The sequence below is a fragment of the Pipistrellus hanaki genome (assembly GCF_964339955.1).
Source record: "Pipistrellus hanaki genome assembly, chromosome: 4".
NCBI classification, from domain to species: domain Eukaryota; kingdom Metazoa; phylum Chordata; class Mammalia; order Chiroptera; family Vespertilionidae; genus Pipistrellus; species Pipistrellus hanaki.
The window spans coordinates 1098710-1118152 of NC_140506.1; the positions used below are offsets into that span (position 1 = coordinate 1098710).

Genomic DNA, 19443 nt, shown 5'->3' on the forward strand with positions numbered 1-19443 from the left:
TGTGAGAGTGTATGTGTGTGAGTGTGTCAGAGTTTGTGAGTGTGTGTGTGTGTGTGAGTTTTTGAGTGTGTGTGTGTGAGAGAGAGTGTATGTGTGTGAGTGTGTCAGAGTTTGTGAGTGTGTGTGTGTGTGAGTTTTTGAGTGTGTGTGTGTGAGAGAGAGTGTATGTGTGTGAGTGTGTCAGAGTTTGTGAGTGTGTGTGTGTGTGTGAGTTTTTGAGTGTGTGTGTGTGAGAGAGAGTGTATGTGTGTGTGTGTCAGAGTTTGTGAGTGTGTGTGTGTGTGTGTGAGAGTGTATGTGTGTGAGTGTGTGTGTGTGTGTGTCAGTGCGTGTGTCAGGTGGGGACGAGTGGGTCCTTGGAAGAGGAGCTGCCTGGCGCCCCCGCGGCTGCGCTGCCTCTGGTGGGGCCGAGGCTGCGGAGGGAGGCGTTCCCTCCCTGCCGTCCGTTGAAGCGTCTTTTCTCCTCCGTCCATGTGGCCTCTGACCTTTCTTAGGGAAACACCACCCGCTGTAAGCAGTCACGCCACGCCCGCCTCCCACTGCGTGTCTCCGTGTGTCTGGGTCCCTGATGCCCTGTCCTGCCTCGGCAGGTGTCCGCGCTGCCCCGCCCTCCCCACTGGGGCAGGTCTGCCCTCCCCGGGCCCCGGGGGGGGGGGTAGCGCGGGGACGGAGTGCTGGCTCAGGCTGGGCCGGGCTCGCTGGGACAGTCACTGACTGGGCACAGCCAGCGTCCGTCGCTCACCCCGCTGTGGCTCCGGGCGCAGGGACAGGTGCTCGCACCAGCACCTCTCGGGGAGACTGTGCACTGACCACTGAGATGCATTACCGGCTCCTGCTCTCAGATCCCTTTCTTTTTTAAAATATAGTTTATCGGTTTCAGAGGGGATGGGAGAGGGAGAGAAACATCAGTGATGAGAGAGTCATGGATCGGCTGCCTCCTGCACGCCCCCTACTGGGGATGGAGCCCGCACCCCGGGCCTGTGCCCTGACGGGATCAAACCGGGACCTCCTGGCTCCGAGGTCCACGCTCAGCCCCTGCCCCAGAGGCCGGGCTCCCAGGTGTCTGATCACAGACGTCAGTGTCTTCGGAGGTCTGAGGAGTGGCCTCCCGCAGAGTCAGTCAGACGCGCTCCTGGCCGCCGGCAGTCTGGGGCCGCTGAGGGAACCGGGTTCTAGGCCCCGCCCCTGGGCCTGTGGGTGCAGCTGCGGGTGCTGAGAGGGTGGCGGAGGCGTCCTGGGCCTCCTGGGCCACGGGAAAGGCAGGCACGGTGCCGGGCGGTGCCACGGTAACCGGCCGGCCTGCCGGACGGCCCCCGTTTACAGGGAGTGGTCTGCACCCCGCGGTGAGAGAGCTCTGAGCGAGCACGGTCCGGAACGGAACGCGGTCTGGGAGGGAGTGTGGGTCCGAGGCCAGTGCTGCCGGGCACGTCTGAGAGCAGGGCCTCGGTCCTCCCTACCCTCCCCCGTCCGAGACCGTTAGTGTGGGACTAGGGTCACCTCCTCCTTCTACAAAGCTTCCTTTCCTGTGGGCATTGTAGATGTTTACAATCTGTTCTGAACAAAACGAAAAATGCTCACAAAACCAATTTCTAGCCCTAACTGGTTTGGCTCAGTGGTAGAGCGTCGGCCTGCGGACTGAAGGGTCCCGGGTTCGATTCCGGTCAGGGGCATGTACCTTGGTTGCCGGCACATCCCAGTGGGGGGTGTGCAGGAGGCAGCTGATTGATGTTTCTAACTCTGTATCCCTCTCCCTTCCTCTATAAAAAAATCAATAAAATATATTTTTAAAAAAAGCCCTAATCCCTAGCAATCAAATAACTTACCATGAACATTGGCTGTTTGAACAGGATGTAGAGCAGACAGACCCGCCGTCCCAGCAGGCACCTCTCCATGGTGCCGGGAATGGCCGGGCGGCTGGGGTCCCCGAGGCCGCGGGCGGGCACTGCGGCTCCCTCCTGTCGGGGAGCCGGCCTGCGGAAGGCGAGGGAGGGAGGGCTCGGCCGGCTGCCCCCCGGGCCGCCTGCCCCGCAAGCCGCCTGCCCCCCGGGCCGCCTGCCCCCCAGGCCGCCTGCTCCGGGTCAGAGGGCAGCCGCCTCTCCTCCCAGAGGAAGCAGATGTGGGGGGGGGGCGCTGTCGGTTCTGGGGGCCCCCAGGGGTAACCTCGCTCTCATTTCAGTCTCTAGAGGATGTCGGAATGTCTCCAGATCTCACTCGCTGTCTGTAGACTGGGCGTCCGCACGGTAAGCCCCGCGCCCGGTGCGGTCCCCGGGCGGGAGGTGTGTGTGCGGAGCTGGGCAGGGAGCGCCAGCGGGACAGTCCCCGCGTCCCGGATGGTTCCCGCGGCCCGGACGGGGTCCTGCTGCCGGGACGGTCCCCACGGCCCAGACGGGGTCCTGCTGCCGGGACGGTCCCCACGGCCCAGACTGTCCCCTCGGCCCGGACGGGGTCCTGCAGCCCGGACAGTCCCCCGGCCCTGACGGTCCCCGCGGCCCGGACGGTCCCCGCGGCCCGGACGGGGTCCTGCAGCCCGGACGTGGTCCTGCGGCCCGGACGGGGTCCTGCAGCCCGGACGGTCCCCACGGCCCGGACGGTCCCCGCGGCCCGGACGGTCCCCGCGGCCCGGACGGGGTCCTGCAGCCCGGACGTGGTCCTGCGGCCCGGACGGGGTCCTGCAGCCCGGACGGTCTCCACGGCCCGGACGGTCCCCGCGGCCCGGACGGTCCCCGCGGCCCGGACGGGGTCCTGCAGCCCGGACGTGGTCCTGCGGCCCGGACGGGGTCCTGCAGCCCGGACGGTCTCCACGGCCCGGACGGTCCCCGCGGCCCGGACGGTCCCCGCGGCCCGGACGGGGTCCTGCGGCCCGGACGGGGTCCTGCAGCCCGGACGTGGTCCTGCGGCCCGGACGGGGTCCTGCAGCCCGGACGGTCCCCACGGCCCGGACGGTCCCCGCGGCCCGGACGGTCCCCGCGGCCCGGACGGGGTCCTGCCCGCCCGGGGAGCGGGAAGCTCGCTCTGCGGGTCTGACCGGGCAGACCACCCCGGCCTCCGAGCCGCCCGGGGCGCTGGAGGGGACCTGCCGACGCAGGGAGGGTTCCCGTGGAAGCGTTTGTAAAAGCGGAGTGTCAGCAGTAACGCAGGTGCCGTCGGGACAGTCTGGACCGTGGACTGTGGGTTTAATTTCTCCGGGAACCGCACAGCAGCGGAGACACAGGAACGGAAAGTAAGACACACGAGGCACAGCCCCACAGCACACAGCGTCCATCCCCACACGGGGCGGGGGACAGTTACGGAGTTTGCACGCGTGTGGCTCCGTGTACAGCGTTCCGGAACTCCCGCCTTCCCATGGGTCGTGGCTCTGGGTCCTGGCTCTGGGTCGTGGCTCTGGGTCGTGGCTCTGGGTCCTGGCTCTGGGCGGGTGAAGTGAAGAGCTCAGATGGGGTCGCCCCTGACAGCAGCGCTCGGCGGGGGAGAGCCTGGGGGACCTCCTGGGGTGGCGGGCGGGCAGACCAGGGAGTATTCCCAGACCCCAGCAGTGTTAGCCAGCGCCTGAGCCCCCGCCCAGAGGCCGGGGCGGGGAGCCCTGTGCAGGAATGCCGGAAGCAGAGGCTCGGGCGGGCGGTGAGTGCTGCACCCCTCCCGCGGGAGCCACCCTCCTCCCGCCGAGGAGAGGGCGCGTGCTCAGTCTGAACGGGGAAGCGGGAGAGAACCCCCCCTGGTTTCTGGTGTCCAGGCAGGACCCAGGCTCGGGGGCCGGGCCGGTGGTGGGGGCGCCCTGGGGAGGTGGGCGCGGGGAGCAGGCCGGTGGTGGGGGCGCCCTGGGGAGGTGGGCGCGGGGAGCAGGCCGGTGGTGGGGGCGCCCTGGGGAGGTGGGCGCGGGGAGCAGGCCCGCACAGCCAGTCCCTCCCGGAGGCCCCTCCCGGCGCCGGCCGTGCTCCCCCGGCCAGGGTGCAGGCAGGAGCCGTCTCCGCTGCGGGCAGAGGCGTCCTGGGTCCGGACCAGCTCACGGGGCTTTGGGGGGGGAGGGGGGAGGAGGAAGAGGGGAGGATGGGGGAAGGAGGGAACAAGTCCAGCTGAGTCCCCAGGACAATGGCGGCTCTGTGCGCCCTCAGACCTGGCAATGGGACCGGCCACACTTGACAATGGACCTTGACAGGGGCCTTCTGGACATCCGGGGCGAGGTCAGCTGGGGTTACCTGGGGGTCAGAGGGCACCTCCCTCCGGGGTCAGGGCGAGGTCAGCTGGGGTTACCTGGGGGTCAGAGGGCAGCAGGGCAGAGGGCACCTCCCTCCGGTGTCAGGGCGAGGTCAGCTGGGGTTACCTGGGGGTCAGAGGGCAGCGGGGCAGAGGGCACCTCCCTCCGGGGTCAGGGCGAGGTCAGCTGGGGTTACCTGTGGGGCAGAGGGCAGCGGGGCAGAGGGCAGCGGGGCAGAGGGCACCTCCCTAGGAGCTGGGCCTGCGGCTGCCCCACTCCTCTCCGCGGGCACGGTCAGGGCAGAGTGTGGGTGGGACCTGGGTGTGGGAGCAGGGTGAGGCTGGGGGACTTGAGCGTCTCGCGCCTTCCTGAGCCCCCCACCCTCCTGTGACCAGAACTCGCAGCCCCCCCCCGCCCCCAACACCTGCCCGCACTCAGGCCCCTCAGTGCCAGGGCAGTGTGAGCTGAGCGGTGCCAGGAGGTCCCGGTGTGGGGGTGACCTGGCCCCCGGTGGAGCGGTGTTTGGGACGGGCTCGGCTGGGACAGTGCGTGCTCGCCGGGCGGGCGGTTGGGCGTGCCGCTGGGCTGGAGGGGGAGCTGAGTGGCCGGTGTGCTCTGTCCGGGGGTGATGGCCACCTGCCTGCCGTCTCTGAGAGCCGGGCCGCGGGCGCAGCTGCCAGCTCGCCCGGCGGCGGTAACCTATTTTTATAGAAGGCGAAGGGAGGAGAGCGGGCCAGACCCGAGGTCCGGCGCTCCCACAAAGGCCTTTGTGCCGCTCCTGATTGCCGGCCGCTGGGAGCCGTGGGGGGCTTTTCTCGATGCGGAACGCGGGAGCCGTTTGATTCGGGAGCGCACAGCATCTTATTTTCCTTTTCCGACAGGGCGCCCGGGGTGGAAATTTCCACCGGGGAGGGCGGCGGTGTGCTGCCTGTCGCAGATGGCGGGTCCGTTTCTCTGTCCTCCTCCGGGATATTGTTTCCCATTGACTTGTTTTTAATAGAGAGCGGGGGTGGGTGTGAGGGGGAGAGAGAGAGAGAGAGAGAGAGAGAGAGAGAGAGAGAGAGAGAGAGAACAGCAATGACGAGAGAGAATCATTGATCAGCTGCCTCCTGCACGCCCCCTACTGGGGATCATGCCCACAACCCAGGCCTGTGACCTTGACTGGAATAGAACTGGGGACCCTTCACTCCGCAGGCTGACGCTCTATCCACTGAGCCACACCAGCCAGGGCTGAAAGGTTCTGTCAGAGAGCCTGGTCCATGGAGGGATCAGCCAGTTCCCAGGGTGGCAGTGACAGGTCAGCGTTTGGAGGGGCCGGAGCCGGGAGTGGTGTTCCCGCCTGCGGCTCGGAGGCTCCGTGTGGTGTGAGGCACAGAGCAAATGGCCTGGGCCTCCGGCTGGGCTGGGAGCCGTGTGGGAACACCTTTCCAGGGCAGCGGTCGGAGGCCAGGGTTGCCGCCGTGGCTAGTCCGGCTCTAAGGTGACCAGACGTCCCGCTTTTGGCGGGACAGCCCCGATTTTTAACAATTTCTCCCGCGTCCAGCGGCTTTTTAAAAACGCCGCTGGACGCGGGACAGATGGTTAAAAAGTGGGATGTGTGCTCCCCTCAGGCTCGGGGTCCGCTGTCCGGCCGCTCCTGGCCCGGCGGTGCGCCCTCGCCATCGTCCGGGCTGGCCGGGTGACTGGCATCTGCCCCGGGGCCGGCCCTTCGCCCTCGGCCCGGTGGTCCCTGGCTCCCCCTCGGGCCGCCCCGCTGGTGTGGACAGCGGCCGGCAGCACAGCCCGCACCTTCCGTGTCGTCTCACGTTCGAGACTCACACACCGCCTTCCCCAGCCCTGCCGCCCGGTGCCCGGCCCTGCCCGCCCCGTGGGCAGAGGAGTCTCACGCATGTTTGCGTCTGCGTGTCACTGCCCTCACCTCCTGTTTGCCAGCCGGAGGGAGGCTCTCGGGGAGCCCCTGCCGCTTTCTCTGCCGAAACGGCGGGCGGGCGCCACAGCCACGAACAGCGTTTTTCCGGTCCGCTCTGCCCGGCAGTCACGTGTGTCGCCCCCGCGGTGCGCTGCTGCTGGCCCTGTAATCGCGCCGTCACATTTCCCGGCCATTGTGGCCGCCACGGGCATCCGCGCCCCCTCCTGCAGGCCCCCCTGGCCCGGCTCCCCTCGGCCCGGCGTCCCCAGGTGCCTCTGCTCGCCGACGCTCAGCCACCTCCCTGCCTGCACTTTAGTTTGGAAGGAACAGGAGCTGAACTTTTGGGGGGAGGGGGAGCTAATGTGGGAATGAGCGGGACCTCTCCCGGGTTTGGAACTAGAAGAAGGCCGCCCCCAAGGCCTGTTCTCACCTTCCTGCTGCCGCGACCCTTCACTGCAGCTCCTGTGTGGTGGTGACCCCAGCCGTAAAACCGTTTTCGTTGCTGCTTCATAATGTAATGTTGCTTCTGTAATGAATCATAATGTAAATATCTGTGTTTCCCGATGGTCTTAGGCGGCCGACAGGCTGAGAACCAATAGCAGGGTCGCCTAAGACCATCGGAAACACAGATATTTGTGGACAAAGAGATGGTGGTCATGGAGTGTGTGTGAGACAGGGAGAGACACCTGGTACGTGTGGAGTGCTGCCCGGTGTCGCCGAGGGCTGTGCCAGGGGAGGAGGAGGACCGGACCAGGCGCCAGGCTGTGCTCAGGGCACATGCCGCCTGAGCCGTGGAGTGACCAGCTCCTCAGGCCTCGTCTGTGGCACCAGGTCCAGCCTCTCCCCCCCTGCCCGGTCCCGCGTGGCAGAGCCCATCGCACTTCCCGCTGCGGACAGGACGGGCCTGCTCCGGCGGCGCAGGGAGTGCTCTCCGACAGGAAGCCATCCAGCGCTCCCCGGGGCTCCGGGCTGCCAGGCCGGGTGTGGACGCCCAGCCGGCCCACAGTCTCCCGGGACTCGGCCCCAGGGAAGTCACGTGCGTTCCTGCTGGACCTGAAACGGGAAGTCTGAGCAAGTCACCCACGGCCTCCACCTGCCGTCCCACTGCAGCCGCGCGGGAAGGATTTTGGGGTGAGGGTTGGCATGGGAGGCGCCCGGGAGGCACCAGTGAGCAGGGCCAGGAGGGGGGCAGGGCCAGGAGGGGGGCAGGGCCAGGAGGGGGGCAGGGCCAGGTGGGGGGCAGGACCAGGAGGGGGGCAGGACCAGGTGGGGGCAGGGCCAGGAGTGGGGCAGGGCCAGGTGGGGGGCAGGGCCAGGAGTGGGGCAGGGCCAGGTGGGAGGCAGGCCCAGGTGGCTGTGCCTCCTGCATGGACGGGGAGGTTTCGGTCCGTATGGGTGTCCTTTCACACGGACCTTCTGCGTGGCTCAGGGCTCCTCCCAGGCTGCCGCCCCCTGTGCCCCAGCTCCAGGGGGCGGCCAGCCGCTCCCTCCCTCCTCTCCCCACACCCCGTGTTCTCACTTGTCCACAAGCTGCTTCAGGCCCTGCCCTGTGCCGTGCAGCTCGCTAGAAGCGACACAGAGCTCCATGGGAACATGCCCGCTGGTGGCTCAGTGTGAGCATCGCCCACGAACCGCGTGCGCCGGGCAGCAGGCTCGATCCCCAGGAGGGAGCGTACAGGAGGCGGCCGGTCAGTGTTTCCCTCTCTCTTCCTCTCCCTAAAATCAATAAAGACATTAACAGTGAAATAAAAGGCACTGCTCCCCCTGCGTGCCCTCCGTAGGCGGTCGGTCCGGGCGCTCAGAGCTCTGCCCGCAGCTCCGCCTCCGCCCAGTGTGTGCTGCAAACACCAGGTGTTACTATTTTGGCAGCAAGTCATGCAATCAATCTCGGCTGTTCCTGTGCGGCTGGAAGGGAGCCAGAGGGGGGACCTGCCGCCCGGAGGCTGGGAGAGGAGGCCCGCTCCTGTGGGCCCGGGGGCCCTGCCCACTCTCCTGGGTCATTTCTTACCCAGAACGTTCGCATTTGTTTTACAATTATCATCACAACTAGAGGCCCGGCGCACAGGGGGTGTGTGTGTCCCTCAGCCCAGCCTGCACCCTCTCCAATCTGGGACCCCTCCAGGAATGGCTGACATCCCTCTCACAGTCCAGGACTGCTGGCTCCCAACCGCTCGCCTGCCTGCCTGCCTGATTGCCCCTAACTGTTTCTGCCTGCCAGCCTGATTGGTGCCTAACCACTCCCCTGCCAGCCTGATTACCCCTAATTGCCCTCCCCTGCTGGCCTGGTCACCCCTAAGTGCCCTCTCTTGCCAGACTGGTTGCCCTCCAACTGCCCTCCCCTGCAGGCATGGTTTGCCCCAACTGCCCTCCTCTACAGGCCTGGTCCCCACCCCCTCCCCCCCAACTGCTCTCCCCTGCAGGCCTGGTCACCCCTAACTGCCCTCCCCTGCTGGCCATCTTGTGTCCACATGGGGGCAGCCATCTTTGATGACATGGGGGTGGCCATCTTGTGTGTTGGAGTGACGACAATTTGCATATTACTCTTTTATTAGATAGGATAAGTCATCCAACAGCTCACCTGCTGGCGTGCAGTTGAGCTTGGTCCTGCATGGTCACTGGCCTCACCTCGGAGGCACCTACAGGATCTGGTCTCCAGATGGGAGTTCCCGGAGGAGAGGGGCTCGGCCCTCTGTCGCCAGCTCATCGCGGGGGTGAGGGCTGCTGGGAGCCCCCTCGGTGGAGGGTTTTCCCGAGTCGGCGTTGGGCCAGGCTCGGGGCTCGGGAGTGGGCAGCGTGAGTTTCCCATGTGAACATCTCTGGTTATTTCCTCCAGTCGAGTCCCTCAGTGTGAAATGTGGAGTCCACAGTGTGGGCCATTTTATTTACTTATTCATGTAACCACCTATTTATTTATTTTAAATATATTTTGTTGATTTTTTAGAGTCGAAGGGAGAGGGATAGAGGGTTAGAAACATTGATGAGAGAGTCATCGATCAGCTGCCTCTTGCACACCCCCTACCGGGGATGTGCCCGCAACCAACGTACATGCCCCTGACCGGAATCGAACCTGGGACCTTTCAGTCCACAGACCGACGCTCTATCCACTGAGCCAAACCGGTTTCGGTTATGTAGTCACCTATTTGTTTACCTATTTAACCTTTGCCCGAGGACATTCTCCGTCGGTTTTTAGAGAGTGGAAGGGTGGGAGAGAGACAGACAGGAACACCGATGTGAGAGAGATACCTCCATTGGTCGCCTCCAGCACACGTCCCAAGCAGGGCTGGGGATCGAGCCTGCAACGGAGGTACGTGCCCTTGACTGGACTTGAACCCGGGACCCTTCTGTTCACGGCCGACACCGAGCAGCACCGGCCAGGGGGCCGCGGGTGTTGTAACGGGAAAGCGCGGTGGCTGCCAGGAGCCGGAGGTGACATACCCGCTCCTGTGCCCCCGGCCGCGGGGCCGTGGTCTGCGGCTTTCCGGAACGCTCACAGGCGGTCTGGCCACGGGCCATGGCTGTGCCAAACACAGCCCAGACACAGCGAGGGGCAGACCGGTGCCCTGGGACCCCAACACCTTTCTCAGAGGCCTCCCCTGGGGGCGCTGCAGAGGGGCCTCCCCTGGGGGCGCTGCAGAGGGGCCTCCCCTGGGGCCTCCCCTGGGGGCGCTGCAGAGGGGCAGCCGCCGGGCCGGCGCCCCCGGGGGACAGTCGGCTGTGTCTTTAGTCTTGTCTCGCTGAGTTTGATTACTGTGTGAGAGTGTCCTCCGCTGGGAGCGGGTAACCACATGCAAATGAGTACCTAGCGTCCGGGACCGAGAGAGGCTGGCCTCTGACTTCCGTTCAGACAGGCCTACGGTTTTCTCAGCCGCCAGTGGACTTTAAAATATATATACTGTGTTGGTCTCAGAGAGGAAAGAGAGAAATATCAGTGAGAGAAGACCACTGACTGGCTGCCTCTTGCACGCCCCCTACTGGGGATCCAGCCCGCAACCCGGGCCTGTGCCCTGACCTCCTGGTTCACGGGTCGATGCTCGGCCCCTGAGCCGCGCCGGCCGGCCCCCCGCACGTCCGAGCGTGTGATCTCACCCTGCAGAGCGCGAGGCCCTAATTAAGCTCCCATCATTGTTTGCCCGCTTCCTGCCTCGTGGGCGGGCGGCCGGTGAGTCACTTCCCGGCGGCGTGCCCGTGGACGGTGTGCGGGCACCGGCTCCCGAGCCGGGACCGGGGACGGGGGAGGGACCTCCGTTCCCACAGCCCCTGGGCGCCGTCTGTTCGCTCCGGAGCACGCCCGTGGCAGCGGCGGCCCCGCGGCCCGGCGACCTGACCGTGTCCGTCTGTCCTTCGTGTCCACCTGACCGTGTCCGTCTGTCCTTCGTGTCCATCTGTCCTTCCGTGTCCACCTGACCATGTCCATTCGTCCTTCGTGTCCACCTGACCGTGTCCATCCGTCCTTCGTGTCCACCTGACCGTGTCCGTCTGTCCTTCGTGTCCACCTGACCGTGTCCGTCCGTCCTTCGTGTCCACCTGACCGCGTCCATCTGTCCTTCGTGTCCACCTGACCGCGTCCATCTGTCCTTCGTGTCCACCTGACTGCGTCCATCTGTCCTTCGTGTCCACCTGACCGTGTCCGTCTGTCCTTTGTGTCCACCTGACCGTGTCCATCTGTCCTTCGTGTCCACCTGACCGTGTCCGTTTGTCCTTCGTGTCCACCTGACCGTGTCCGTCTGTCCTTCGTGTCCACCTGACCGCGTCCGTCTGTCCTTCGTGCCCACCTGACCGTGTCCGTCTGTCCTTCGTGTCCACCTGACCGTGTCTGTCTGTCCTTTGTGTCCACCTGACTGCGTCCATCTGTCCTTCGTGTCCACCTGACCGTGTCCGTCTGTCCTTCGTGTCCACCTGACCGCGCCGGAGCCCACGGCCTCCATCGGCCCTCTCCCCGGCCCGCGACCCCCATCTCCGGCGCCCCCGCCCACGCGGCCAGCTCCTCGCTGCCACTCGGCGCCCCCGCCACGGCCGTGTCCCTGCGGCTCCTCCCTCCGCGGGCATGGTCTCCTCCGGCCCCGGGCTGCAGGCCCTTCTCCGCGTGGTGCCCTTCACCCCCTCAGAGGTCACCGCGCCTGTCCTTTCTCCCCGCCTTCGCCGCGAGGGCCCCCCAGCAGGGAGAGCCCTCATCACCCAGGACCGCCGCGGCTCCGTCCTCCTGCCCGTCCTCCTGTTGTCCGTCTCCCTCCCGCCCTCCGGCCGGCCCGCCACTCTCCCTTCCGTCTCCGGGCTCTCCTCCTCCGCCCACGCCGGCCTCTTCTCTGAGAAGACCTGCCCGCCGCCGGCGTGCTCGGGCTGAGCACCGACCGTGACCCAGGAGTCAGGGTTGGGTTCCCGGCCGGGCCGCGTGCCCGGGGGGCTGGCTCCATCCCCGGTGGGGTGTGAGAGGGCAGGGGCGCCTCTGCAACCTGCGCTGTGCGTGCCGATTGGAAGGGTCTGGAGCGGAGGGCTCGGTGGGCGGTGCTGAGGGGCAGCGGGGTTTCTCCCGAGGCCGGGCCCAACTGGGACCGGGAATCAGGGCACTGGCTGCTGGGGTTCCGTCCCAACACGTGGGCGTGTTCTGGGCGGATGAGAAACGGCTTCTGGAAGCAGCAGGCGTGTTAACAGACATGTTAAGGTCATGGAATTAACACATGCTGAGACAGGGCGACGGGCTGTGGGGGGCGGCTGGGTGCTGGGTGGGAGGGAGGCCAGGCTCGGAGGGGGCGGCGGGCGGCGGCCTGGAGCCGCGGGGGGACTGGGTGTGGGAGCCGGGCCGTGCCAGCCTGGGACCACGGCGCCGGTCCCTCCCGAGGGGCCGCGTCCAGAGCCAGGCCGCTGCCCCCGCCCTCGAACCCCACCTTCAGCTCTTCTGTCGCGTTGACCAGCGCTCAGCTCACTCGGCCCGCCCCTCTGCTGTTGTTGGTTTCCTTTCGTTTTGTTTACCTTGTTGTACGTTTTGTCTCTGACTTGAGGTCTTCGCTTCATGGTTTCCCAGCCTGGCCCATCAGCCATCGAGCAGTGGGTGGTGTGAGCAATGGAGGTCTGAGCAGTGGGTGGTGTGAGCGGTGGGTGGTGTGAGCAATGGGGGTGTGAGAGGTGGGTGGTGTGAGCGGTGGGTGGTGTGAGCGGTGGGTGGTGTGAGCAATGGGGGTGTGAGCGGTGGGTGGTGTGAGCGGTGGGTGGTGTGAGCAATGGGGGTGTGAGCGGTGGGTGGTGTGAGCGGTGGGTGGTGTGAGCGGTGGGTGGTGTGAGCGGTGGGTGGTGTGAGCGGTGGGTGGTGTGAGCGGTGGGTGGTGTGAGCAATGGGGGTGTGAGCGGTGGGTGGTGTGAGCAATGGGGGTGTGAGCGGTGGGTGGTGTGAGCGGTGGGTGGTGTGAGCAATGGTGGTGTGAACGGTGGGTGGTGTGAGCGGTGGGTGGTGTGAGCAATGGGTGGACGTGGACGGGGGTGGACGTGGGTGGTGGGTGCAATGGGGGTGTGAGCAGTGGGTGGTGTGAGCGGTGGGTGGTGTGGGCAGTGGGTGGACATGGGTGATGGGTGGATGTGGGTGATGGGTGGTGTGAGCAGTGGGTGGACGTGGGTGATGGGTGGTGTGAGCAGTGGGTGGACGTGGGTGGTGGGTGGTGTGAGCGGTGGGTGGTGTGGGCAGTGGGTGGACATGAGTGGGCCAGAGGTGCCAGGGAGACCCAGCCGCTGCGAGAGTGGAGTTGGTGTCTCAGCCATGCGTCCACCTTCCAGAGGACCGGCCGCTGGAGAGGAAGCGGAGGCTGTCCGTGCCCCCTCCCCGCCGGTGTGCAGCCGCGCCCGCGCCCCCCTCCCGCCCGCCCCCCCCTCCCGCCCGCGCCCCCCCTCCCGCCCGCAGCCCCCCCCTCCCGCCCGCGCCCCCCCCTCCCGCCCGCGCCCCCCCCTCCCGCCCGCAGCCCCCCCTCCCGCCCGCGCCCCCCCCCTCCCGCCCGCGCCCCCCCCTCCCGCCCGAGCCCCCCTCCCTCCCGCCCGCAGCCCCCTCCCTCCCGCCCGCCCCCCCCCTCCCGCCCGCGCCCCCCCCCCTCCCGCCCGCGCCCCCTCCCTCCCGCCCGCGCTCCCCCCCCCCCCCCCCCCCCCGCCCGCGTGGGCGCTGGGCCGGTTTGGCAGGGAAGCGTGTTTTGTGTTGGAGTTGCCGGTTCCCGCGCCTCCCCCGGCGCCGTGTTCCCGGCGTGTGAATCGCAGGATGTGTCCAGGGTCCCCTCCCGCAGGCCCGCGGGCTGTTCGGGGAAACTCGCCCCGGCCTCTGCGGTCCCAGGCGGACAGGAAGCGGGTGTAAATAACGGTTCAGCTCTGGTTCAGTTCCCACAGTGTTTACAATGCAGTCACACACACGGTTTTATCTGGGGACACACACTCCCGGCTTCTGGAAAGGCATCTTCCAGGCTGAGGGCTTCCAGGCCCCGGCCTTCCTTCAGCAGGGCCGGTGCCCTTGACCCGCCTGAGTGGACGGACAAATGGAAAACCAGCCACAGCCGGTTTGGCTCATCGGCCTGCAGACTGAAGGGTCCCGGGCTCGACTCCGGTCAAGGGCAAATGCCCGGGTTGCAGGCTCGGTCCCAGTAGGGGGAGTGCAGGAGGCAGCCGATCCATGGTTTTCTCTCATCACTGATATTCTGTCTCTCCCTCTCCCTTCCTCTCTGAAATCAATAAAATATATTTAAAAAAGAGAAGAAAAATGAAGGTGTGCAGAGGCCACATTCCGGATGACCTGCTTTGAATTCCGTGGGGATTGGCCACGACAGCACCAGAGAGGCCGTCAGAGGCCCCGGAGAGCCGTCCCCGAGGTCAGACACCCGGCAGACCCTCCTGGGCCGTGACGCTCGGACCGGGGCCAGCAGGCTGCTGCGGCCGCACCTCCTCCGCCCGGACCCCCGCTCTGTCCATCCGCTCGGTCCACACAGCCTGCCTCTTCGAAACGATGGGAAACCTGTGGGTTTGTTTGTCCAGAGAGGCTCTGAGCTCACTGAGCCGGAGGGAGGAAGTGAAAAGGTTTCTTATTTAGTCTGACTTCCGTCCAGGCTAACACCAGCGGGAGCCGTGACCGTCTGACCGCGCACGGTTCCGACTTCCCTCGTGTGGAGTCTCCGGGGCTCGGTGGCCGCCAGGCACTCATGTCAGGCCATTCATTTCTCCGAGTGTCACAGGACCCGTGCTGTCAGCTTCCCGGGAGCCGGATCTAGAGGAGCTGGCGGAGGGCAGAGGGGCGGCGATGAGAGGTGACCCTCCCTGGGGCAGGCAGCCCCACCCCAGGCCGGACCCGCTCCGCAGGCGATGCCCTGGGGTCGCCATGGCTGTGCTCTCCGCACGGCTCAGGCAGAGCCGCTGAGATGCGCGTGAGGTCCGTGACGCCTGCCCGGCCGGTGTGGCTCGGGTTGAGCGTTGAACCAGGAGGTCACGTTCCATTTTCGGCCAAGGCACAGGGCCGGGCTGCAGGCTTGATCTGCTGGGGCGGGGCTGGGGGTCGGGGGAGACTGGGGTGTGTGTGTGCGCAGGACTTCTTTGAAATGGACTTGCCCAGGCCGTGGTCTTTTGTGGAAGAGCCACACTCACGGGGCCAAAGAGCCGCAGTTTGCCGGCCACGGTGTTCAAGCAGGAAGACAGACGGGACTGTGACGGTGTGCTGGGAGGCAGGGGAGGGTGCCGGTGTGGGTCTCCCCGATGGCCAGCGGGCTGCTCAGGCCCGTCTGCTGCCTGGTCCGTCCCTCTGCCCCGAGGGGGCGGGGTGATGTTCTTAGCACGGGTTTCTGGAAGGCTGACCGGTTCTGGAGGCTCTGTCCTCCCGGCCGGGTACCGGCCGGCCTCAGGCGACCCCGGGAGCTGGTGTCGCACTGGGTGTCGCACTGGGTGTGTTCTCGAACCCGGTGTGTGCAGACTGTGTGACAACCCTCACCTCTCCGCCTGTCCTCCCCTGGTGTGCCCGACAGCGCCCCCTGGTGCCCGCGGCCTCCTGCTGGATGCTGTCCCCGCTGCTCTCCTGTGCAGGCTGACCCGGACCTGCGCCCGCCTGTCTGAGGCCTCACCTGCGGCCCCTTGTGTCTGGGCGCGTTCCCACCGGGAGGGCGGGAGGGAAGGCGGGGAAGGAGGCGGGGGTACGTGGCCTCCCCCCGCTCCCCGGCGGCCTGTGGCTGCAGGAGGCTGGAGTCGCGTTCCGGGTGGCGCACCGTGTGTCCAGCTGACACCAGAGCCACCTTCTCCGCTCGGATGTCCTCCGGGTTTTCTGGGACCAGGCGGGAGCTCTCCTGTCCGACCCCAGCAGCTCCTCTTCCCGGCTCCGTGCGCTCCCGCGTCCGCCCACTAGAGGGCGCCCTGGACTCTCTTCACACTGGCGGCTTCGGATGGGGGATTTGTCTGGGTTTCCTGGGGCTGGCGGTCACGGCTGTCGGAGCGGAGGCTGAGGGCGCCCGTCGCCCGTGGAAACGCCACGGGAGGAGGTGGCCTGGAGGCCGCTCCCAGCTCTGCGCCAGGACGCATCCCGTGGTGAAGCCTGTGCACCGGGAACTCAGGGGGGCCCTGCGCTCCGGGACCTGAGGCCGTACCTGGCTCCCTTCGCTGACCCGCGGCCTCTGCCTCGCAGCACGTGTCCCCGAGAAGCGCCTCCATCGCTCCTGCTCCCACGGACGAGGCGGAGGAGACGGCGAGGGGAACGGTGCTCAGACACCCGGCCGCCTCTCAGCGGATCCTCCCTCCGTAGCCCAGCTTTCCCACTCTGCCCACATCCGCGTCTGACCTGGAGCCACCGCGTCTGACCCGGAGCAGGCAGCCTGCTGCAGGCCGTGGGCTGGGGTCTGGGGTCTGGGGGCTGTGGGCTGGGGGTCTGGGGGCCGGGGGCCGAGGGCTGGGGGGCCGTGGGCTGTGGGGCCGTGGGTTGGGGGGCCGGGGGCTGGGGGGCCGGGGGCTGCGGGGCCGTGGGCTGCAGGGCGGTGGGCTGGGGGCCGGGGGCTGGGGGGCCGTGGGCTGCGGGGCGGTGGACTGTGGGGCGGTGGACTGGGGGCGGTGGGCTGCGGGGCGGTGGGCTGGGGCCGGGGGCTGGGGGGCCGTGGGCTGCGGGGCCGTGGGCTGCGGGGCGGTGGGCTGCGGGGCCGTGGGCTGCGGGGCCGTGGGCTGCGGGGCGGTGGACTGGGGGCCGTGGGCTGCGGGGCGGTGGGCTGGGGGCCGTGGGCTGCGGGGCGGTGGGCTGGGGGCCGTGGGCTGGGGGGCGTGGGCTGCGGGGCGGTGGGCTGGGGGCCGTGGGCTGGGGGGCCGTGGGCTGCGGGGCAGTGAGCTGGGGGCCGTGGGCTGGGGCCGTGGGCTGCGCGGTGTAACCGGCGCCGTGAGTATGCAGCAGCTGCGGCTGTGGGAGGGCCGCATGGCGGTCAGGGCCGTCGCCCCGGACGGTGGGTGCTTTGTTTGGCGGTCGGCTGCAGGAATGTGTTCTCCCCACACTTTGAAGACATAAGCCGTCGTGGTTTCTATGCAGAACGGCGAGGGAAGGTTCCCTCTGCAAGGCGGGGGCTGGCCGTGTGGCGCTGGGTTTTGCTGGTGGCACTCAGGGCTTTGAAAGAAAACGCGTTTTTCTGGCCATAGTATTTCCAGTGCGACTTTTGGAAATTACTGAGGACCCCGGGGTGAACATTAGTCGTTGCTGTTACCGTTCTTTTTCTCCTTCCCTTTGCATTCCTTTGCTTCCCCCTGCCTGCCCTCCGCCTCCTTATTGTGCCGTGCCCTCTTTGTTCAGAGAACTGTCCGAGGCCGGTGGCACTGGTTAAAAGCAGAGCCCGGACTCAGGGAAGCCCGCTGACTCGCGCTGGGCTGACGAGGAGTTTAATGAAGGCTGCCCTCCCCTGTGGGCGCTGGCCACCCGGCTCCTGCCCCGATCTGCAAACGGGCAGCTGTGAGGCCTTCCAGCCCGGCTCCTGCTGCCGCCCTCCCCGCCCTGTCCCCACCGAGACCAGCCCCGGGTCTGAGGCCCGACTCTGCTCTCCCCTCCGCTCTGCAGGCTGTGGTGAGGCCCGGCGGTCTCCCCTCCGCCTCCCACAGCGCCCGTCAGCGCGATGCCGTCGCTGAGTGACCCTCTGGGCGGACGGCGGTCACCACGCACTGCCACCGCCGTCCCTCGCGGGCGCCCCGCTAATCAGCGGCCTCCGGGTCTGGGCCGGCCGTGTGCTCTGCGGTTCTTCGCTGCCTGCAATTATGTGGCTGAGAAGGGCCGTGCGTGGGGGCCGGCCCCTTTTAAAAATCTGTCATTTGCATGTTTTGGGTCCATAACCTGTGTTTTCAGATGCCTGTGCTTAGAAAAAGGAGGTGGCGGGGAGGCACGGGCAGTCTGCTCTAAAACATGCAGTCCCCGCCGTGGTGACGTATGTAGCAGACGGCATGGGAGGGCCGTCCCGCACACTCACAGAGAGAGCCGTGTCCTGGGTTCGAGGTCACTTCGAGAAGTCTCCGAGTGCCTGGCCGGTGTGGCTCAGCGGATAGAGCATCAGCCTGTGGACGGAAGGGTCCTGGATTCAATTCCAGTCAAGGGCACATTCTTGGTTGTGGGGTCCCTGGCAACCAACCAATGTGTTTCTCACACATCCATGTTTCTCTCTGTCTCTCCCTCTCTCTTCCACGCTCCCTACAATCCAAGGAAAACATCTTCAGGTGAGGATTAGTGCCTCATCTCCACCTCCACCTCCACCTCCTCCTCCTCCTTCTTCATCCTTCACCTCCTCCTCCACCTCCATCACCTCCTCCTCCTCCTCCACCTCCTCCACCTCCTCCTCTTCTTCCTCATCCTCCACCTCCACCTCCTCCTCTTCCCCTCTTCATCCTCCACCTCCACCTCCACCTCCACTTCCTCCTCCATCTCCTCCTCCTCTTCTTCATCCTCCACCTCCACCTCCACCTCCACCTCCTCCACCTCCTCCTCTACCTCCACCTCTACCTCCACCTCTACCTCCTCCTCCATCTCCTCTTCCTCTTCTTCATCCTCCACCTCCACCTCCACCTCCACCTCCTCCACCTCCTCCTCCTCTTCTTCATCCTCCACCTCCACCTCCACCTCCACCTCCTCCACCTCCTCCTCCTCTTCTTCATCCTCCACCTCCACCTCCACCTCCACCTCCTCCTTCACCTCCACCACCTCCTCCTCCACCTCCACCTCCTCCTCCTCCTCCTCCTCCTCTTCATCCTCCACCTCCTCCTCCTCTTCCTCCTCCTCCACCTCCTCCTCTTCTTCCTCATCCTCCACCTCCACCTCCTCCTCCTCCTCTTCATCCTCCACCTCCTCCTCCACCTCCACCTCCTCCACCTCCTCCACCTCCACCTCCACATCCTCCTCCACCTCCACCACCACCTCCTCCTCCTCCACCTTCTCCACCTTCTCCACCTCCTCCTCCTCCATCTCTTCCACCTTCTTCTCCTCCATCTCTTCCTCCTCCTCCTCCTCCTCCTCCTCCTCCTCCTCCTCCTCCTCCATCTCTTCTACCTCCTCCACCTCCTCCTCCATCTCTTCCTCCTCTTCCTTCTCCTCCTCCTCCTCCTCCTCCTCCACCTCCTCCACCTCCTCCACCTCCTCCTCCTCCTCTTCCTCCTGCACCTCCACTTCCTCTTCCACCTCTACCTCCACCTCCATCTCCACCTCCCGCATGCATCCTAAGCAGAGCCGTGGCCCGGGAGGAGCCTGCAACCTAGGCATGTGCCCTTGACTGAAATCGAACCTGGGACCCTTTGGTCTGCAGGCCGACGCTCTGTCCACTGAGCCACCCCGGCCCGGGCCAGATCCTGCCTTTGTGAAGGCTCAGGGAAAACTGGATGAACTGGCTTTCCTGGTTTCTCCCAGGCCCCACAGTGAGTGGCCAGCTCTGGGGAAGGAGCTGCCTGGGATGTTGCATGCACTGCCCCGCAGCCGCCAGTAGATGGCAGTGCCGTTCCACTGCAGCATTGTAGTCCCCGCCTAGGCCGCCTCCCACAGGTCCCATCCCAGCCTGATGCTGAGAATGCTTGATTAGCTGCATTCAGCGGTGTTTGGGGACCCCCCCCCCGCCCCCCCAGCCATGACTTCTGGACATGGCTTGTAGGTTGGAGTGTCCAGCGTGTGGGCTTTTTTATTTTTTTAAAATATATTTTATTGATTTTTTTACAGGGAGGAAGGGAGAGGGATAGACAGTTAGAAACATCGACGAGAGAGAAACATCCATCAGCTGCCTCCTGCACACCCCCCACCAGGGATGTGCCTGCAACCAAGGTACATGCCCTTGACTGGAATCGAACCCGGGACCCTTCAGTCCGCAGGCCGACGCTCTATCCATTGAGCCACACCCGTTTTGACCAG

The 19443-nt window shown here is 66.3% G+C and overlaps 1 protein-coding gene across 1 annotated transcript in view; it reads left to right on the forward strand.

The window, feature by feature from the left end:
* ARL15 (ARF like GTPase 15) overlaps positions 1–19443 on the forward strand; it is an 88376-nt gene that overhangs the window by 13860 nt on the left and 55073 nt on the right. Inside the window, exon 2 of the mRNA XM_084881026.1 lies at positions 2177–2240. Within this exon, the coding sequence (XP_084737152.1) occupies positions 2187–2240 (54 nt within the window). The 5' untranslated portion in view covers positions 2177–2186. The remainder of the gene's footprint in view (positions 1–2176; positions 2241–19443) is intronic.